This window comes from Malus sylvestris, chromosome 5, assembly GCF_916048215.2.
Source record: "Malus sylvestris chromosome 5, drMalSylv7.2, whole genome shotgun sequence".
Taxonomy (NCBI): domain Eukaryota; kingdom Viridiplantae; phylum Streptophyta; class Magnoliopsida; order Rosales; family Rosaceae; genus Malus; species Malus sylvestris.
This window is the reverse complement of record NC_062264.1, coordinates 44,800,941-44,820,153: the sequence shown is the minus strand read 5'-3', so window position 1 is coordinate 44,820,153 and position 19,213 is coordinate 44,800,941. Positions and strand designations below refer to the sequence as shown.

At 35.2% G+C, this 19,213-nt stretch overlaps 1 protein-coding gene across 1 annotated transcript; it reads right to left on the bottom strand.

The window, feature by feature from the left end:
• Positions 1–10,727: 10,727 nt before the first annotated feature.
• Positions 10,728–12,775, bottom strand: LOC126624346 (G-type lectin S-receptor-like serine/threonine-protein kinase SD1-1). The gene is made up of 5 exons (XM_050293414.1): positions 12,756–12,775; positions 11,700–11,839; positions 11,383–11,576; positions 11,079–11,289; positions 10,728–10,966 (listed from the first exon to the last, which is right to left on the bottom strand). Exons 2-5 carry the CDS (start codon positions 11,746–11,748, stop codon positions 10,728–10,730), a joined length of 693 nt encoding a protein of 230 aa, XP_050149371.1. The 5' UTR covers positions 11,749–11,839; positions 12,756–12,775.
• Positions 12,776–19,213: the final 6,438 nt, after the last annotated feature.

Here is a 19,213-nt window from a genome sequence, read left to right as displayed (position 1 = left end):
CCTGTTGGCTGTAAATGAGTGTTCCGCATTAAAAGGAAAGCTGATGGCACTATTGACAGATACAAGGCTCGTTTAGTAGTCAAGGGTTTTCATCAACATGAGGGTTTAGATTATACAGAAACATTCAGCCATGTGGCTAAACCAGTAACCATCAGGCTTCTTCTCACATTAGCATCTCAGTATGATTAGTTTCTCAATCAGTTTGATGTTAGTAATGCTTTTTTACATGGCAATCTATCTGAGAATGTGTTTATGCAGCAACCATCTGGTTTTCAAGATCCTACAAAGCCCCACTATGTTTGCAAACTTCATAAGAGTCTTTATGGACTAAAGCAGGCTCCTCGCGCCTGGTATGAGAGGCTTCATGGTGCACTTAAATCAATGGGATTTCATGGATCATAGAATGATCATTCTCTTTTTGTCAAGAAAGAACCTTCTCTGGTTTTTATCCTAGTCTATGTTGATGACATCTTGGTCACGGGTCCCTCTTCACAGGCTTGCAAAGACACAATAGCTCAACTGAGTTCTCTCTTTCCAATCAAGGACTTGGGTCCTCTTCATTTCTTTCTTGGAATTGAGGTTAAAAGGTCATCATCTAGTATTTTTATCTCACAACCCAAGTATATTCTTGATCTACTTACCAAGACCAACATGGCTGGTGCAAAACCATGTGCAACACCTCTCAGTACATCAAAACTGGACCACTCTTCTCCATTGCTCTCTCATCTAGAGGAGTACAGATCAATTGTAGGAGGGTTACAATACCTTACTTGGTTTCGACCTTATCTCTCCTTTGCTGTCAACTTGGTCTGTCAGTTTATGCATCAACCCAGACAGTCTCACTTACAGGCAGTTAAAAGAATATTGAGATACTTGAAGGGCACTCTTGATTTGGGACTATGGTTTCCAAAAACATCATATTCACTCACTACAAATGCCTTTTCAGATGCTGATTGGGCAGGGTGTGCCTTGGACCGACGATCAACTGGAGGTTTTTGCATATTTCTTGGAAACTCTCTTATTAGTTGGAGTGCTAAAAAGCAACCAACAGTGGCTTGCTCATCCACTGAAGCAGAGTATCGATCTCTTGCTAACACTACTGCTGAGCTTTCATGGCTTTGTAAATTGCTTGTTGATGTTGGTCTATCTCTTCCATATCCTCCAAAATTGTGGTGTGATAACATTTATGCAATTTCCTTAGCAAAAAATCCTTTATATCATGCAAGGACTAAACATGTGGAGATTGACTATCATTTTATTAGGGAAAAAGTTCTCTCTAAAGCTATAATTGTTCAGTTTGTATGTTCACATGATCAAATTGCAGATATCTGTACTAAATCTCTGTCCAAGTCTCGTTTTCTGTTGCTTAGAGACAAACTATCACTTCGGTTGCCCAAGTTCAGTTTGACGGGGCATATTAAGGATAGTTGTTTATCTTGATTTTGTTGTAATTAGTCATTGGCATGGTCTAAAATATTCATAATATCCCGATATTTCCATAGAAATTTCCGTGTTTTTGGATTACCGATATTTTTTTGGACTACCGATATTTCCGATATCATCGATATTTTAGACCTTGCTAAGTCACTCATGTATCTTACCATGCAATGTATAAAGTGTAAAATATTGTACTAATTCATTATATATAAATGATTATGGTGTGTTTAAACTTCTTTCATTAATTACTACATATTTTCTATACTCACAATGTTTGCCAGCTCGTTATATAATCAACTTAAATCAGTTATATATATCATGCAATGCATTTCCTTCCAATTTTTTGTGATAAACTAATAGATAATTGACTAAATAAACATCCTGCAAAGTTTCAATAAAAATTTCCAAGTTTTTCTTACAATTTCTGTGGTTTTTATTCAATTTTTATCGATATCGATAATATCCCGATATTTCCATCGAAACTTCCGTGTTTTTGGACTACCGATATTTCCGATATCATCGATATTTTATACCTTGGTCATTGGATAGTGATTTATGTTGTAATTAGTCATTGGACAGTTAGTTTGTTATTGGATAGTTATAGGTTAGTTTTGATGAGCTGTCAAATATAGCTCTCTGTATAAATACCAAATGTACTCTAATTACTCATTCAATGAGAATACTTTTCTAATATAGGGCGCTTCCAGTTCCAGCAATAGGGGAATTATGGGGTTTTCTCTGTTTGCAACCTAGACAACAGTTTTGATTGGAATTTTGTTTTACCAAACTCCGACGTAACGGTTATGAGAATTGCTTGGCTTTAAAAAACCCTAGTGCAAAGATTTTAGTGGTGGAGAGAAGAACGTCGCCCTCTCTTAGGGGTTGGTTTGGTGTAATGGCATCTAGAGCAGCCGAAATGGAAGAGGGAAGAATCACAAGGAAGATGAGCAACACAATATTGACAAAAAAAAAAATTAGTAGGATTCATGGTTAGCTTTCTCATTGAGGAGTTTAAGTGCTACCCGTAGCGACTAGGTTGAGAGATGTGCACGCTGTTGAAGAATGCAAAAATATCTCATGTCGAAAAATTGGTAAAATAAATTACAAAATACAATGAATGGTTATGTTTTTAATTTTTGTGATAAAATCTAACACCTAATAAATGTGCTAGAAGGTGGTAAGATGCTAATAGGGCCGGCCCTGAGAATTTGGGAGCCCTAGGCGAGTCTTCAAAGTGGGGCCCTAAAGTTCTCGGACCTCCGACTCTTTGTATATTGGTATGTAGTAAGAAGAATTCGCTAATTACATAAAAAGTATATTTCTTCATCGAATATTGATAGGATTAAAAGCACACCACAAAGTAGCACAAAAATGTCCTATTGATTTTCCTTATTAACACTAAGATTTGTCAATTGTAGCATATGAAAATAAGGGTTTTTCCCGCAGAAGATTGTTTTATCTAACTACTTAAAATGTCACAAAAACTAGTTGCTGTCCCTACTGACCAGCCACCGAAAAATAATTATTAGACCAACTTACACTTACCTAAATTCTACGAAATTTTACATGAAGACACTAGACACACAGAGCTACACTTCTACAAATATTTGGGATTTTTGGAGTTTATTTCCTATTTAAATTAAATTGAACAAAAACAGGACAGAAATAAATTTTAAGTAGTTCACAAATTAAGAAAAACAAGTTAGGGGAATTGCTATCCACCACCAAATAATCATGCAAACATGTTATATTTCATTCAAATTCCTTTTATTTCCGGATGAAGATGCTCAAGTTGGCTCAATGTTAGAACTCAACCTATTACTCTTTCTTATGTAGTATGTTAAGAGAATGACGTTTTCAACTTAACTTAGTCCCTAAAATGCAATCTAGAATGGCGTGTTCATAGATTTAACAAGTAGAAATCATTAAGAACGAAAAGAGTTTGAGTCATCACAAGGCATCCTAAGTACTGGCATTGTCTTACTTATCCTAGAAATTGGTTCACATGTTAATCGCAATTGACAAGTACTACTCTAGAACATATGTAGGTCCTCATTCGACAAGGGCAGGCACATACATATTCATAGCTTTAGAATCCTAGATATGCTTACTAAGTATGCATCCGTAGAAAACACATAAAGAATTCATCAATGAGACAAGTAGTGAATCAATTTTCATCCATTCATAAAAGTAATTCAAACAAAATGTCATAACAAACTTGCAATCATATTCGGGGCTTCAAAACAGCCCCTAACTACTAAAAATTTAGTTACACATTATTATCAAATAAAACCAAAAGAAAGACATGAGTTTGAGAAGATAAAACCGAGAGAAGAGAATGTCAAGATTTCCTCATTCCTTTCCTTCCTTCCCCAATGCTGCTGCCTTGTCCTCTTTCTTTTCTATTTTTTTTCTTCTCCTATTTCCCCCCCTCTTTGCAGCTGCAACCTGCACCTTTTTGTTCTTGCTTGATATCCCAGTTTTGTTTTCCATCACTCACCCCACTAACAATCATTTAGTGATGACCATAAGTGAGAGGAAATGGTAAAACAATTGTAACTCTTTGCGTAGCCTTTATGCCCATTACTCCCACTTAATTCTCATCTTTATTTCCATTTCCTCTGATATTTGAATAGGTATCAGATGACTTATTCTTGGCTGCATCAGTTTTGGATGTTAGACTTATTGGGTTTATTGCTTTCATTGCAGTTACAAACTGCTCAGTCTCTTGTAAACCTTTCAATGTTAAAACGGCCATAACTTCTTCTACAAATATGATATTAACAATCTACGAAATGCTACAGAAAATAGACATCCGTATCTTTCCAAGCATATAAGGCTCATTCTCTAATTCATTCTGAGCTGTTCACAACTTGCTTTCAAAGTCAGCTGATCTGCACAGGCAGTTTTGACGAATTTGTTTCTAAAAATCCTACTTGTACTATTTTTCTTTTCTTGGCTTGACAAATCCCACAAAACACAAAAACAATGTAAATAGCTCAAAAATATAAGGAACTAACTAAGAAAAGACAAGTGCACTAAGATATATATTTGATGTAAAATATATATAAATATGAGCTTATCAAATATCATTATAAATTAATATCAAAAGAAAAAAATATATATACTAACATTACTTAATATTCCATGTCACATGTCTTTAGACGCAAATGCACTAAGATTGAGAGTGAAGAGCAATAAAACTTGATGATCAAGAGAGTAAAAAGCAATAAAACTTGATTGACGAATATAATAATTCAACAACGCCTAGTGGTTCTCTTGTATTCTTTCTAAAATCAACACACACTAGCAAATAAAATTTTAGAATAACCTAGTTTAACAATAAATTATTGAAAAAGAAAATTTAAATTCAAAGTTATGGTTACCTCAAATTACAATCTTCAGGACCAAGTGATAGTTGCTTAAACATTCAATAAAAATAGAAAGACTGGGAAGTTGAAAGAAAAAGGATTACAAAGTTATGATTATTTTGGTTTTTGTTATTTTTTTAGGTTATTTTCAAAAGAAAAAGAAAAAAAAAATGCATTTGGACAAATTGAGGCCATTAATTTCACTAGCTTCTTACAATTGGCCTTTGTATGTTTTTTATTTAAGAAACTCAAGTTTTTTTTATTTATACAATTTTTATTTAAAATATTTTTGAAAATAAATAAGAATTTAAACATAAACCACCCACTACCATGAGGTTTTTTTTTTTTTTTTCCTAAAGTTGAAAATTTTAAATTCATTCAAAATTAATATTTGTTGAATTATTTTAACTCCTTTTGATTCTTGTAATTTTAAAATTTTTAAAGAGCAATTTATCTTTAATTTTAATCTTTAGTTTCATAGATTTGAAAAAAGCAAAAACTAATACCTACAAGGTGTTTCGAACTGCCCACCTCAATGAAAAGAGAGTGGAACCGTTTCCACTACACCAACAAAATAATTGTGGTTTTCTTACGTTTTCTTTATTTATATTTTATATACAGGATGTATAAAAAAATTTGGGGGCCCTAGGCGGCCGCCTACCTTGGCTACCCTCAGGGTTGGCCCTGAATGCTAAGATGTGATTAGTAATTTAGTAATGGATACTATGGTAAAAGCGATCCATAATAAAATAAATAATGGTAAACCAATTTGAAAAGTCCTAGGATTTATTTATTTGGCATTAAAGCATCACAGATCAACATCTTCTTTCCTGTACATAAAGTTTGATTAACACAAATCTCTCATTCTTAAACTCTAATAAATGTGAATGTGTCATATGTAGAGGACGGATTTACATTTCAAATCCAAGGCTGTTAGCAATCAAGCATCATCCATAGTACAAACACCAACAACAATAAAGTCTTATCTCATTAAATGAGGTCAGCGCTGTATGAATTTTAGAACATCATTAAACTCGATTTTGTGCCAAATTTTATGTTAGCTAAGCCTCCACAATAGTACATGTCACATAATTTAAAGAACTAGCCAAGTAGACTAGTACAATTTCTCTTCAATTACGTCACAATCGAGACCAATAATTTTGACGTCCCGCATGTCAATGCACTAGAAAGAAAATTGGAACTACTTATTAGAAGCAAAATTTTTGTGGTTAATAACATTTTACAAGCTGCTACCAATAGTTGCTTAACATACAACGTTTAGGAATATCTCAGGAGTTTTAAGTTTAGCGAGGTTCTAGGCTACTACATGTCACATCATTTACAGAATTATCTCCTTCAGTACTGTGGTGATGGGTCCCCACTGTTATAACTCCAATAAAAATGCTGATTGTTTTATTGAAGAAGCTACTGCTTCATTACATAGCATGAAAATGACAGCCGACATTGTTGGCCGCTCGCTCAGTTGCATACTCTGTAAATCCTAATATGTGCATGTGAATAAAAACAGCATGAAAATACTAGCCTGGAGAATCCATTTTCAACAGCAGAGCAAGCCACGAACTGAAGCAAGCACACGAACACACTAAGAACACAAGCAAGGCCTTTTGCACACTCACCACCGTTGTATAGGTAACAACCCACCGTAAAAATTTAAGTGTAAAATTACGAATTTGCCCATGTGTTGGGTTTTATCAAATTGGTCCAGTTCTTTGGGCTATGTGTCAACAAGCCCAAAACCCAACCCATTATTCCTTCCCTCTCCCGTGATCCCCCACCATCTGAACACTCTCTCCTCTTCCTAATTCTTTTCTGCATTCACTCTCTATCTCCAAGAAGGACCAAACCAACTTCTAGAAACTTGAACTTCGAATCTTTAGGACCTAGGGAACTCACCTGTAAGGTTGCATGTGGCATCTGTGCACTTTTACGTACTCTGCCATTGACACCGAGAGCTTGAACTCTCTTGAATTGTCATCGCAGGTATGAACTATTTTTCCTTCTTGGTTGTGTTGGTTTCTAATCCATCTAGACGAGTATTATGTCGAAAAATCTGGGGTTTAACTCTCTGCATGCACCTACTCTTTTGGTCTCAAATGTCGACGGTGAACCCGTGGTTTTTTCCGGCGATTTTGAGGGTGTTGACAATCGAAATCAATTGCACACGACCCTAGGTAACTAGATACCTTGTTGCATGTGAATTTTGGTGGAAGATCATTGAGATTTATTATGCATGCACTCTGTTTCCTTTTTCCAGAATCCGGCGAGGAAACCCGACGGGTTTCATGACGAATCCCGGCCAATTCTGACACGGTCGAGCCAAATCTGATCCGACAGGTTCCAGCATCATTGTTTAATGTTTGAATTGTGATTTTTCAGCACGTTTAACCCCAAATCGGAGTTGGGAGAATTTCCGGCCAAAAAGCCGGTGTTCTCTTTCGATGGGTCCGGTGACCCACGAGTAACTCGGGTCGTCCCAACCCGCATGCCAACTCAGCCCAGAGCCCAAATGATTTAGCCCACAACGGGCTAAGCCCGACCTTTTATTTCATAGCATAAGCCCAAAACTTAAAATTAAAATAGGCCCAAGTCCTTTTAATTAACCCGGCCCAAAGACCCTCGGCCCAACCCAACCAAACATGTCAACCCATTTGACTCGTTGACTTTGACCCATGCCGTTGACTTTTTCAAGTTTTTCGATCGGGACCCTTCTAGACTAATTTTGACGTTTTGATTCCAAATCTACACTCTGTTTTCACAAATTCAATCGCTTTAGCGTTTTATTAAATAGTCTCTATTTATGTATAGGTGCACCGGTGGAAGATGATCCAGTCCTCCCTAGTTCGAGCAACTCTACGAGAGCGGAGTACTTGTGAGTGGACCCCTTGTCAAATGTATATTTTATAATTAACCATCTAGCATGCAAATTCATATTACCTGATTTGAATACGTTTTATATTATACTTTGCTTTACAGATTTCTATATTATGATTTATTTAATTTACATTTTATGAAATGTTATAACTATCGATTTCACACTTAGAAAAGGTTTACGACTATTTCTTTTATACCTTATGAGATATTGCGGATTTATGATATATTATGGTTTGTGGTTTATGAGAATGATTTGAGTTGTTGACTAGAGCTTTGAGATTTGAGTTATATTTTGGGTATATATATCTAGTGAGTTATCATACAGCACATCCACACAACACGGATATTAGATGTCTATGGTCATAGGACACGGTTATGAGGAGGAGTGGGATATATGTTATACCCCTAGTTTCACTGCCAAAAGCAGTGTCGGACAGATTCACTAGTCACGACTAGTGTCAGTGTGAGATGTTATAGAGTTTATTCTCCAGCGTAACCCGGAGTAGTATAGCTTCACCTTCGGGTGATGGGGCCTACCATGTTTTTTGATTGATGTAACCCAGTGTCGTACAGCTTCGTCTTCGGATGATGGACATGTACCGCCTTCGGGTGACTATGATACCCCTAGAGAATACATCTTTGATGAGATTTATGGTTTTGCCTTCAGGCATTTCGAGATGCATGTTTTAGAGATGATTTTATGGTTACAAACTTTTCCAGCATGCTAGAGTTTTAGAAAAACCTATACATAGTATTTTATCTGTTTTCAAAGCAGGGGCTTATTATGTTAAGAAAGAATTTGGGTTTGAATATTATTAGTATAAATATAACTATGGTCCACTCACTTTTTTTGTTTTGCGCCCCCTTAGGACCTAGTGATGAGGAGTACGACCCGAGTGTCGAGTTATTTCCCTACCAGTGACTTTGAGCTCTTCCATTTGCGTATGATTTTCTTGCTGAATTGTAATATGAATTCTTATTTGCACTTGTAGTTCCGTGTAGTAGTATGCTCTGGACATATTTGTATTTCTTTTGTTTCGAATCTGTGATCATTGAACTTTCCGATACCCTTATGTTTAATTCAGGATCTTGTTATTGTTTATGATTTTTGATCTTCAGGTGCTGATATTTTCTTATGCTTGTATGGAATTATGGCTTTCGTCACTTCTGAGTGTCGGTCAGCACGTGTCATGCATGTATCATTAGGATATTTGGGTTGGGACGTGTCAGTATACCTTAAACCTATGGGGAATTCTTTTGAGTTGTGTTTCAGAGGTATGTGCAGGGACCTAGGTTTAGCGTTTATACTAACTTAACCTTAATGCATGCTCTCATCACTTACTACGGTTTAGTAATATTCCGATCTTCATTGATAAGTGAGAGGTTTAAGGTTTGATTAGTCAAATGCAAATTTGAACCCTATTTTGAGGCTTACCCTACTCCCAACCTCTTAGTGTAAATAATATTATTTATTCAAAAACAAAAAAAAAACAAAAAAACTGAATGCATCATCCCATAATGATGTCATTAGGATTCCTTATTGTACAAACAAATAATCTACCAAACCTCAATCCAAATAGGATAGTATCGGGAACACTTATTCTTCAAGAATAACCGAAATATTATCTTTACTTGGAGTCCAAGTTAAACTCTAATCCTACTTACATTCCATAATTATAGTGACCTATTAGCTGTTGGATTAAAGTATAATATCCAAAATACTCTTGCACACATAAGAGGGCAATTTAGATACATCTCACAACTTCGTTGACAGGGTACGATCCGTCCAGAGATGAATAGACAATTTCAAAGGCATTGCCTTCTCTACACAAGGAATCTCGATTTGAGTACAAATACTTGAGAAGTAACGCAAAATCTCTACAAGAACTGGCAAAGTGCAAACTCAACGAGCTTCAATAACTGTTACTGTTACATCATTTACAGAAGAAGCTTCTTTAGACGTTGAACAATCCGGACCACTGTTTTTCGAGCTAAACGCTGCCTTTTTCGGACGTGGAAGAGTCGTTTCATTCCCCAACATGAACACAACATCTAGCATGGTTGGCCGGTCTGTTGGGTATTCTTGCACGCATAAGAGCCCAATCTGAATGCATCTCATAACTTCAGGAGTTGAATACGACTGGTTCAATGATGAATCAATTATGTCCAAGACTTTTCCTTCTGTCCACAAGTCCTGTTGATGCACAAAATCAGCGAAGACTTTGGTACAACAGAAAGTGTCAGGTTTTGTGACCTTCGCTTGGTTGCTTCGGTCACTAGTGAGGATAAGTACGTAAATGAATAGAGACAGAGAAGCAAACACAGGATGTACGTGGTTCACCCAGATTGGCTACGTCCACGGAGTAGAGGAGTTCTTATTAGTAGTGAAGGGCTTACACAAGTACAAAGGATCAAGCTCTCAATTTAGTGAGTTCTTGTGAATGATTTAACACAAATGGCATTAGGCAATATTGTGGGGGAATGACCCCTATTTATAGAAAAACTTGTAGCTTTGTCACATTGACATGTGTCATGTTATGATTGGTTCTTGATGTTGACACGTGCTGCGCTCTGATTGGCTTCTAATCTTGACACGTGTCGAGTAGTGATTGGCCTCCTGGTCGGAGGGGAACTCTTCTGGGTCCTTGACAGTATAGCGTTGGCCGGTGCTCGGTAGTTTCGGGATTGGCCAAGTATGGTATAAACAAGTCCCATATCTGAAACAATTTTGAGCACAAAGTTTAGATCATTGGACTACTCAAAAGTTAGATTCATCGGTTGAAAAATTATATGTTTACTTACTAGTCCAACTAGATTCAGAGATGAGTTTTCAAATTGGAAGCTATTCTTCCTTCCACTAATGATCTCTAGTGTCAAGACTCCGAAGCTAAACACATCGGATTTTGTGGAATATAGCCCATCCATAGCATATTCCGGTGACATGTAACCGCTGCAATTACACAATATGAGAAAAAAAATATATTGGTTCTACTTGAAATTTTTTTTTCAAGGGAGATGAGACAATTACTAGGTGCCAACAACTTTGTTCGTGTTTGCTTCAATTTGGTCATCCCTGAACATTCTTGCTATGCCAAAATCTGATATTTTTGGGTTCATTGAACCATCCAGTAAAACATTGCTCGCTTTCAAATCCCTGTGGATTATTTTTAGTCTCGAATCTTGATGAAGATATAGGACGCCTCGAGCAATCCCAATGATAATTTGAAACCTTTTTCTCCAATCTAACGACGAATTTCCGTTTTTATCTGAACACCACACATAAAAGCTTCTATTATCTACAAGTTTATGATTTCTTAATTTCAGGGTTAATGTCAGAAAACTTAAAGTATTTAATAGCAGTGTGTAAAGATGGCATACCAAAAATGCATAAGTCCAAGCTACGATTTGGCATGTATTCATAGATTAGCATCATCTCTTCTTTATGTATGCAGCAACCCAAAAGCCTCACAAGATTTCGATGCTGAAGCTTTGCAATAAGCATTACTTCGTTCTTGAATTCGTCTATGCCTTGTCCTGAATTTCTCGATAATCTTTTAACAGCTATTTCCTGTCCATCAGCTAGACATCCCTGAAATCATGGTGCAGACTCGAAAATCTTAATGACAACACAGATGCCGAAGCCACATAATGCAGAGATCTCAAAATGTTCTAGGGGAAGTACCTTATATACCATGCCGAAGCCGCCATGGCCAAGCATGTTAGCAGAAGAGAAGTTTTCTGTGGCTGCTACCACGGTGGTTAAATCGAAAGAAGGTAAATCTGTTTCTCCTCTGTGTTCATCAATTGGCAAATCTTCATATCTTCGTACACCAGAAGCAGTGGGATCATTCAGAAATTTGGGTTGTCCTCCTCTCCCTGTTTCAGTTCCATTGAAATTTCAGGCTATAAAAATTTCCTAGACGAAAGAAAATGAAACTTGAGCCGAAATAAAGCTGCAAAATAAATTTAAGACGAAAGAAGGGGAAACTTTTTGTATACCTTCCATGCTCCTTTTCCTGAACCAATATAGAAATGCGAGGATGATCATTGAGGCGACAGAATCACTACCAATATAATAATAATAGCCAGTCGCCTTTTCCCAGAAAAATACCCTCCTCCTGACTTGTTTTTATACCGAGCTGAAAAAAGAAAAGAAAAATATATGCACCAGTGCCATGAATGGTATGAAGTTGAAACATGTAGTTGAGGCCAGAAGCAAGAACACAAATAATTGGAAATTTAAAACATTAAAAATACCAAGAAGAATACAAGCTAGACACTTAAGGCCATTAGCCGCAACATCACTTTTCTTTGAGGGCAGATAAATTTCCCCTAATCTTTTTAGAACTGGATGATAAACTGAAATCGATGGGACGATACAAAAATTGCAATACTTTCTATCCGGATTCTTGAAGTTTGACTTTGATTAAACAAGAGGACATTCTCCCAGAAAGTTGTATTTTCTTTTCCTAAGGAAGATTAAGGAAACAAATTAGCACTCCCAAAGTAAATTAATTAACACTAAATTGATTAACCTTAGCAGACGTTAAGGAGTGATCATTTACAATTAAATGTTCCAACATATGTTCATCCCAAAAACAAGTCAACACAAAATACAAATGCAAATTCCCCACCAACCATCTCAATCAAAATGCCAATCTTTTTAATTACTTAACTTACAACAACTCAATCCATCACCTCCCAAGAAGCAAACTTGATCAACACAGAAGAAAAGATTCCACCTTTGTTCACAAAGATCATACATATTTACTTAATATAATGAAATAAACAAAACCCAGAAATCACAATATGGGAGGAAATAAAAACACTGATTAACCCAGAAAAGATTTCATCTTTATTCATATACAAGTCAATGAAAAAAACTCAGAAAGCATAAAATGGTAGCAACAAGAAACACCAAGTATCTTCCACTCTTGGCACTAAAACATGTTAATGAATCACTCAGCACCAACATGCAGAGAGAGAGAGAGAGAGAGAGAGAGAGAGAGAGAGAGAGAGAGAGAGAGAGAGAGAAGAGAGGAGAGAGAAACTTACACAATGTAGATTTTGGTGGCCATTGATGGAATGGAAGAGTCTCTCTTTCTCTCTGTTTCTTTTCTGTGCGTGCGATGGTGTTTGTGAGTGAATGAAGCTTTTGACAGGAGTGCACCAACCATTGGGGGGGGGGGGGGGGGAAACCCTGTTTATAACGCATCCTAAGCGTAAGCTTTGTGTGTCCAAAGAATTGGATTAATCCTACCCCATAATATTCTTCGTATTCTCCAATATACACCTCGGAAATGATTTTTGTATATATTTTTTCTCCTTATATTCATATATATTTTATTTTGTCGCTTGATTTTTCTTTAATTTGCTCACTCCAAAGAAAAGAAATATATGAAAATGAGCATGAGAGCTAAAAAATGTGTAACGGAAACCAATTCTCTACCTTATTGTACCACATGCTCGATTTTTTTTTATTCAATTTTTTTCTTATAGTGTATTTCGAGTACCAACTATAGTATAAATAGATACCTAACACACTCATGTGGAAATACAATCCTCATAACGTAAGTCATATGTCATTCATAGGTCATCGTACTTAACACGTATTTATACTATAGGAAAAATCAATATATTTCACTCAAAATTTTCATTTTCAACATAATTTTTTCTAGACTGAAAACATATTGATCCAAATACATGGCTTGACCTTGACAATATCAAGAATTCTAGCACAAATCCATCCTATACTTGATTATTGGGTGTAATAACTAAGTAAGGTTGAATATTAATTTAGGATGTTGTTAATTTGCTATCCGCACACTTTTTATTTTTACTTTTTACACATCTTTTGTTAATTTATGTATTTTGATCATTTTTAATTCATATAATCCGGCGATTAAAAATTGAGAAATATACGTCAAAGATAAAAAAAGGTAGGTGGATAACTCCACCCTTAACTTAAAAATAATATACAGTGATGTATTATTATTGTTATTATTTTAAAGATGGAGTGCAATGTGCTTAAACATAATTGCTGGAAAAGTCAGGTGCTTATGGGTTATGGCCAAACGATGAGGTATCCACATCCCCATTAGGGATATTTGACTTTGTCGATGCCTCCAGAAACTCGTAAAATATTATAAAATAAAATAAAAAAACTATATTTCAAGTAATTAACTAATTCAATTTCTAATAAAACAAAAGAGCATATACCTTCGTGCAGGAAAAATTCTTTTGTCCAACACTTAGATTAGATGGAGTGCCTATCTAAGGTGTGACCTAAGGAGAGTATAACCGGGTCGGACATTATTTCGAGGGAAATTGGGCACTTGAAATCGTCCGGTAACTGAGTCGCCATTTCTTAACTCGCTCGCGTCACTCGGTAAAGAAATGAAATGGAAGAAAAAGGGTTTACGAGGTTTTTGGGTGCTCAACTGGTGGAGTGTCTTTGAGACTTCAAGACTTCAAGACTTCGAGCGAAGAGAGAGAGAGAGAGAGAGAGAGAGACTTTCACCACCAAATCCTACACTCACAACACATTAAGGCCTCGTTTGGTAACTCGGACTGTACTGACTATTTCTGTCGGATAGGATAAACAGCCATCGGATAGTGCTGACTAATTTAGTCAAACGTTTGGTGCAGTATCGGACTAATAACTGTATTATTTATACTGTGTTTGGTATTTTATCGGATAAGAGGACTTTGAATTATTATTATTTTTAAGAAAAAAGAAAAATAACAATTGTAATACACCTGGTGAAATTACTATTACACCCTTCTCACATTTTGTTTTCAAAAAGTGTTTTTTTTTTAATCTTAATCAAACATTTCTGGTACTGTTCACTTTCAACGTGAATGACATTTTTTACCTTGAAAAGTCACTTCTGGTATTATTCACTTACAATTTATATTGTCCTTTTGATTAAAAACTAAAGTTTTTGAGAACTTTTCGTTAGTTTTTTTTTCTTTTTTTTTTCTTTGTTTCGAGAACTACCAGATTATTCGCAATTTGGAATGTTTAACTATTGTATCTCGAGTTAATCACATATCTTTACATAACTAGATTTTAGCACATAACATTGAATGATTATTTACATAATTGGATTCTAAAATGCATAACGGTATACAATTATTTCAAATTACTAAACAATTATAACGGTAAGTAAGTTTTTCTTCTCAAGGGCATCTCTCAAAAGTACTTTGAAATGGACATTTTATATTTTTTTTCTTTGCTAGAAAGTTATCCAACGGTGAAATATAAATTATCCATCTTTGTCGAAATATGTAAATATAAACTTAAATTTATATTCTTTTTTTTACATCTTTTGGTGATGAGTCCCGCTAATCAAAGAGACAAAATTAAATGGGATCTCAAATTTCCATTATTCTCATTGGAGTATAGCTTCATTTACTTCTATCAGAAACGTAAATATGATTTTTCCATCACAAATTTTGTATTTTCTCATTAGAGTAGAGATGCCCTAAACATCGATTTGGATTTGTTGCGTATATATTACTTTGTGACGTATTTGCTTTAAGGATTTTACTCTTCTTGTGTTTTTGTGCAAACTCTATCCAAGTTAATTGCTTGGTCACTGAAATTATCTATCCAGTTAGCATCTCTGTATTTATTGGAGAAAGTCATCATTTATCTGCTTTTCAACTTAACGACACAAAAAGGGTCCCGTCTTAGCTAAAACTTCAGGGGGGGTGTTTTCGTAACTTTGTTTTTTTCCTTTGGTTTCTAACCGTTGTCTGCTTTTTAATCATTGTCACGGAAAAACCTCAACAGTTACCCTACAGTTGATGCATGGAATCAATCACGACTATACTTTTGCTATTGAATTTACTTAAATGCCCCTATTAGAGTCAACATTGCCGGCCATAAACATTTGCCGACTTGGAATACACGTGTTTCTTCCCCCTATTGTCACGTGGCCAATTATACACGCCCCCTTTCATACCATAATGGAAGGGCCGACAGATTTTTCAATATACTTGACACATGAGTTAAATATCATATATTATTATTCAATTAAGGTGATAATTAAAAAAAAAAATCTCTAATTAGGTAAAGTACCATTTTGTATTCCAATTTCACTAAAATATTTCGAAAGCACTAATCTCACATTAGGGTTAGTTTGGTATTGCTGTGCTTTGAAAAAAAACTGTTTCTGCTGTGCTGTGAGAATAAGCAGATGTGAAATAAAGCAACAGAGTGATTGGTAAACTTTTTTGTAAATGTGCTTTTGAAAAAAAAAAACAATATTATAGTGTTTAGTAAATTTTTTTGTAAATGTGTTTTTTTGTAAAACAAATGTGAAAAAAAGTTGGTTTTTCAAAGTTGGGTTTTTCAGCTTTGTGTTTTTGGCTTTTTTCACCAAAAACTGTGAAAAAAAACTGAAATTGAATGTTTACCAAACATAAAAAAGCTCCCAACTTTTTTTGATAACCACTTTTTTCAAAATCACCTTAGTACCAAACTAATTTTGACAAGTCCTCTAATCAAGTTTGGGAAGGATTTTGGGACACAAAGATCCTCGACCTAGTAATATAAGTAAGATAGTGCTATTCATGCACGTATTTTTATTTTTTGTACACCTCTTTTAATTTTCAATTTCGAATCGAATGAATGGAAGAATATCAATAACAAACAATTAACAAAGTTGTGTGTAAAGTAAAATTGAGTTATGAGTATAAATATATCACTTTCATCTTTCTATAACGTCCAAGCCAATTTAAGAAATTTTATACTTATTAGAGATAAAACATCGTAAGGCTAACTGATCACGTAGTTAAAAATTTTCTCGCTCTGCTAAACTTTGATCAAATCATTCCAAGTAAACGTGATTCGATGGACCTTAAGTTCTCCGTCCAAATTTGTTTAGGAAACACAAACGATATCAACACAAGCATCATGAAATGTGAACGCTCTGATCCAAGCGTGATTAATAACTTGGTTACGACTTCACGGTTGACAAAAGAACACAATTTATTATTTTCTAGGTTGAATAAAACGCAGTCCGTGCGTTTTTTTATTTTTTGTTGAGATATTCCGTGCTTAATTTTTTAGTCGATAGGATTATCGTCGAATGTTTTCTTCCATATTTATAATGCAACTACGCATGGTCTGCCTCATACAGTTAATATCTCACTGTTATTAAATCAATTTCTTAATTATGACGCTTTCTTTTTTGTTGTCAAAAGATTTAATAAAGACATTTAATTGATAAGATTATAAACTTCGGTAGCGGTGGTTTTGATGTGGCCTAGTTTGTTAGTGATAATTTGATGTGGTCTCGTTTATATGACAATGATATTATGGGTGCACTGGTATAATTAAGTCTGTTGCACATGCCGTCTTTGTGGCAGATTTGTATTGATTGTGCTTGTGCTAGTTCATGTGCTTGTGGTATCCAATAAAGGATTAGCATTATTGCTCGTTTGTGTGAACTACCTCCAAATCATATATTTGTGAGTATTGTGACTAGAAATTGTATCCATGTGACAACCCAAATATTTGCTATCGTTTGTTAATAGAAAATTGCATTTCTTGTTAAAAGAAAAATTCATGAGGAAAATGACATGCATGCATAATTAAATCTTGTTACGCCACTCGGCCTTTGAATATTAAAAGCCTAACTTTGATCAAGAATTGGACACATTACATGCCTTATTTAAGAGAGTATCTTATCAAGTAAATTAATTTTGTGTCTAAATAGTTTGATTGTATATGTAAATATCCATCAAAGAGTAACGACTGAAATCGAACCATGGAACTAAGAATGGTGTGAAAATGATTCTTTCCCACAAGAAATGGATCATTCAACTGTGTATATCTTGGTTGGCTACCTTACTCTGTGTGTTTTGTATGAATAGATGATAATGATCATACATTATTTTAAGAAACTATTTATGTTTATAATTAACTATGAGCTCGTTTGGAAGTATTTTTGAAATAACGGAAAACACTTGTAAAAAAAATACTTTTGGGCCTAAAATTATTTGAAATTTTTCTTACAACAGATTGGTTTTAAAAATATTTTTACTAAAAATGTTTTCAACACTTTTAAATGTACTTTCAACCTAGGGATATAACTTTTTCCTTTTGATCAACAAGATAGAAAATAAGAATTTAGTACCATCTTCCAAAATTAATAAGAAAAATGTCACCAAACTAACTTGGTGATGACCCATTTTTGTTAGCTTATGGTTTTTGACTTTTCAATTGCTCGTGTAGATAAAAACAAATCTCAACCCCCTTCATGGTTCAATAATTTATTTAACTCTTTTGATTTCTTCTGCCAAAGTACCAAAGTTTAAAAGAGCAGATTGTCTGCCATTTTTTCCCATACCCTTTCTCATCTCCTCCTATTTATAGGATCACGGTTAAGCCACGTCAATATTTTATATTAATTTTTTAATAGAGATAATAAAACAAAAAGCAATATGAATATAAAATGTTGACGTGACTTAACCATGACCGCACAAATAGAAGGGGATGAGAAGGGCATGGGAAAGAAAGGGCAGACAATCTGCCTCCAAGTTTAAATTCATGGTTTACCTCTTCTTTATGTTACCAAAGTGGATAGACTGAATTATGTTAGTACTGGAAATGTGCCACCATTTGAATACAATTGTTTGGTGTACGTGTTAACCGAAATGCTCATCTTATTACGCAGTTTTGTTTTTATTTTTTGGTGTGTTTTAGGGCTTGTTTAGAAGTATTTAAAATAACTGATAGTGATTTTAGTAAGAATGTTTTAGAACTAATTCTCTTTAAAAATACATATTACTTTAGTCTAAAGAAGGAGGGGAACTCCTCCCTCTTTTTATCATTCACCTAACCTTCTCCTCCAAAAGTGTTTCTTTAGAAGGAGGGGTTTCTCTTTCTCTCTCAACTTCTCTCTCAACTAGACTATGAAAAAATCGTTCCCAATTTCATGAGTATCTTTGGGATTAATTTTGTGCAGCCACAGTGCTGATCTTGTATCTTTATTTGGATGTATCTTGCTCCCTGGGTTGTAGGCAAGTTTCTTCAATGTTTCACCATGAGTGTGGGGGAGGAAGAACTTGATTGTTTGAAGATTACCCTTGAGGAAAGATTTGATACCACCATTCATCTTGTGGGTAGACTCATCGTTGACCATGAACTTTCCCAGACTGTGGTGAAGGAGGTTATTCGCTCTGCTTGGAACAAGATGGCGGTTGTTCGCGTTCTTCGTGCGAAAGCAAACTTGTATGTTATCACGATTGGGGAAGAAGCTGTCACCAAGATGCTTTTGGAAGGAAATCCCTAGTTCATCAGGGACTATACCTTCTCAGTGAAACTATGGCCGTCATTTCACTCCCTCGATGATATAATCCCTAACGGAGCCATTTATTGGATCTAGGCGCACAGTATCCCTAGGAACTACTGCACCTTGAAGAATACGAGATGCTTGGGTTATAAGATGGGGGCAATTCTAGAGGTTGAGGATCATCTGGAGATGGGGTTTAAAGGCTTT

Excerpts from the sequence above, each read along its gene's own strand:
- LOC126624346 (XM_050293414.1), bottom strand. The coding sequence starts at position 11,748 with ATGATCATCCTCGCATTTCTATATTGGTTCAGGAAAAGGAGCATGGAA. Across the intron at positions 11,577-11,699 it reads CAGGAAAAGGAGCATGGAAG|GGAGAGGAGGACAACCCAAA; the intron begins GTATACAAAAAG and ends GAACTGAAACAG. Across the intron at positions 10,967-11,078 it reads CTTGGACTTATGCATTTTTG|ATAAAAACGGAAATTCGTCG; the intron begins GTATGCCATCTT and ends TGTGGTGTTCAG.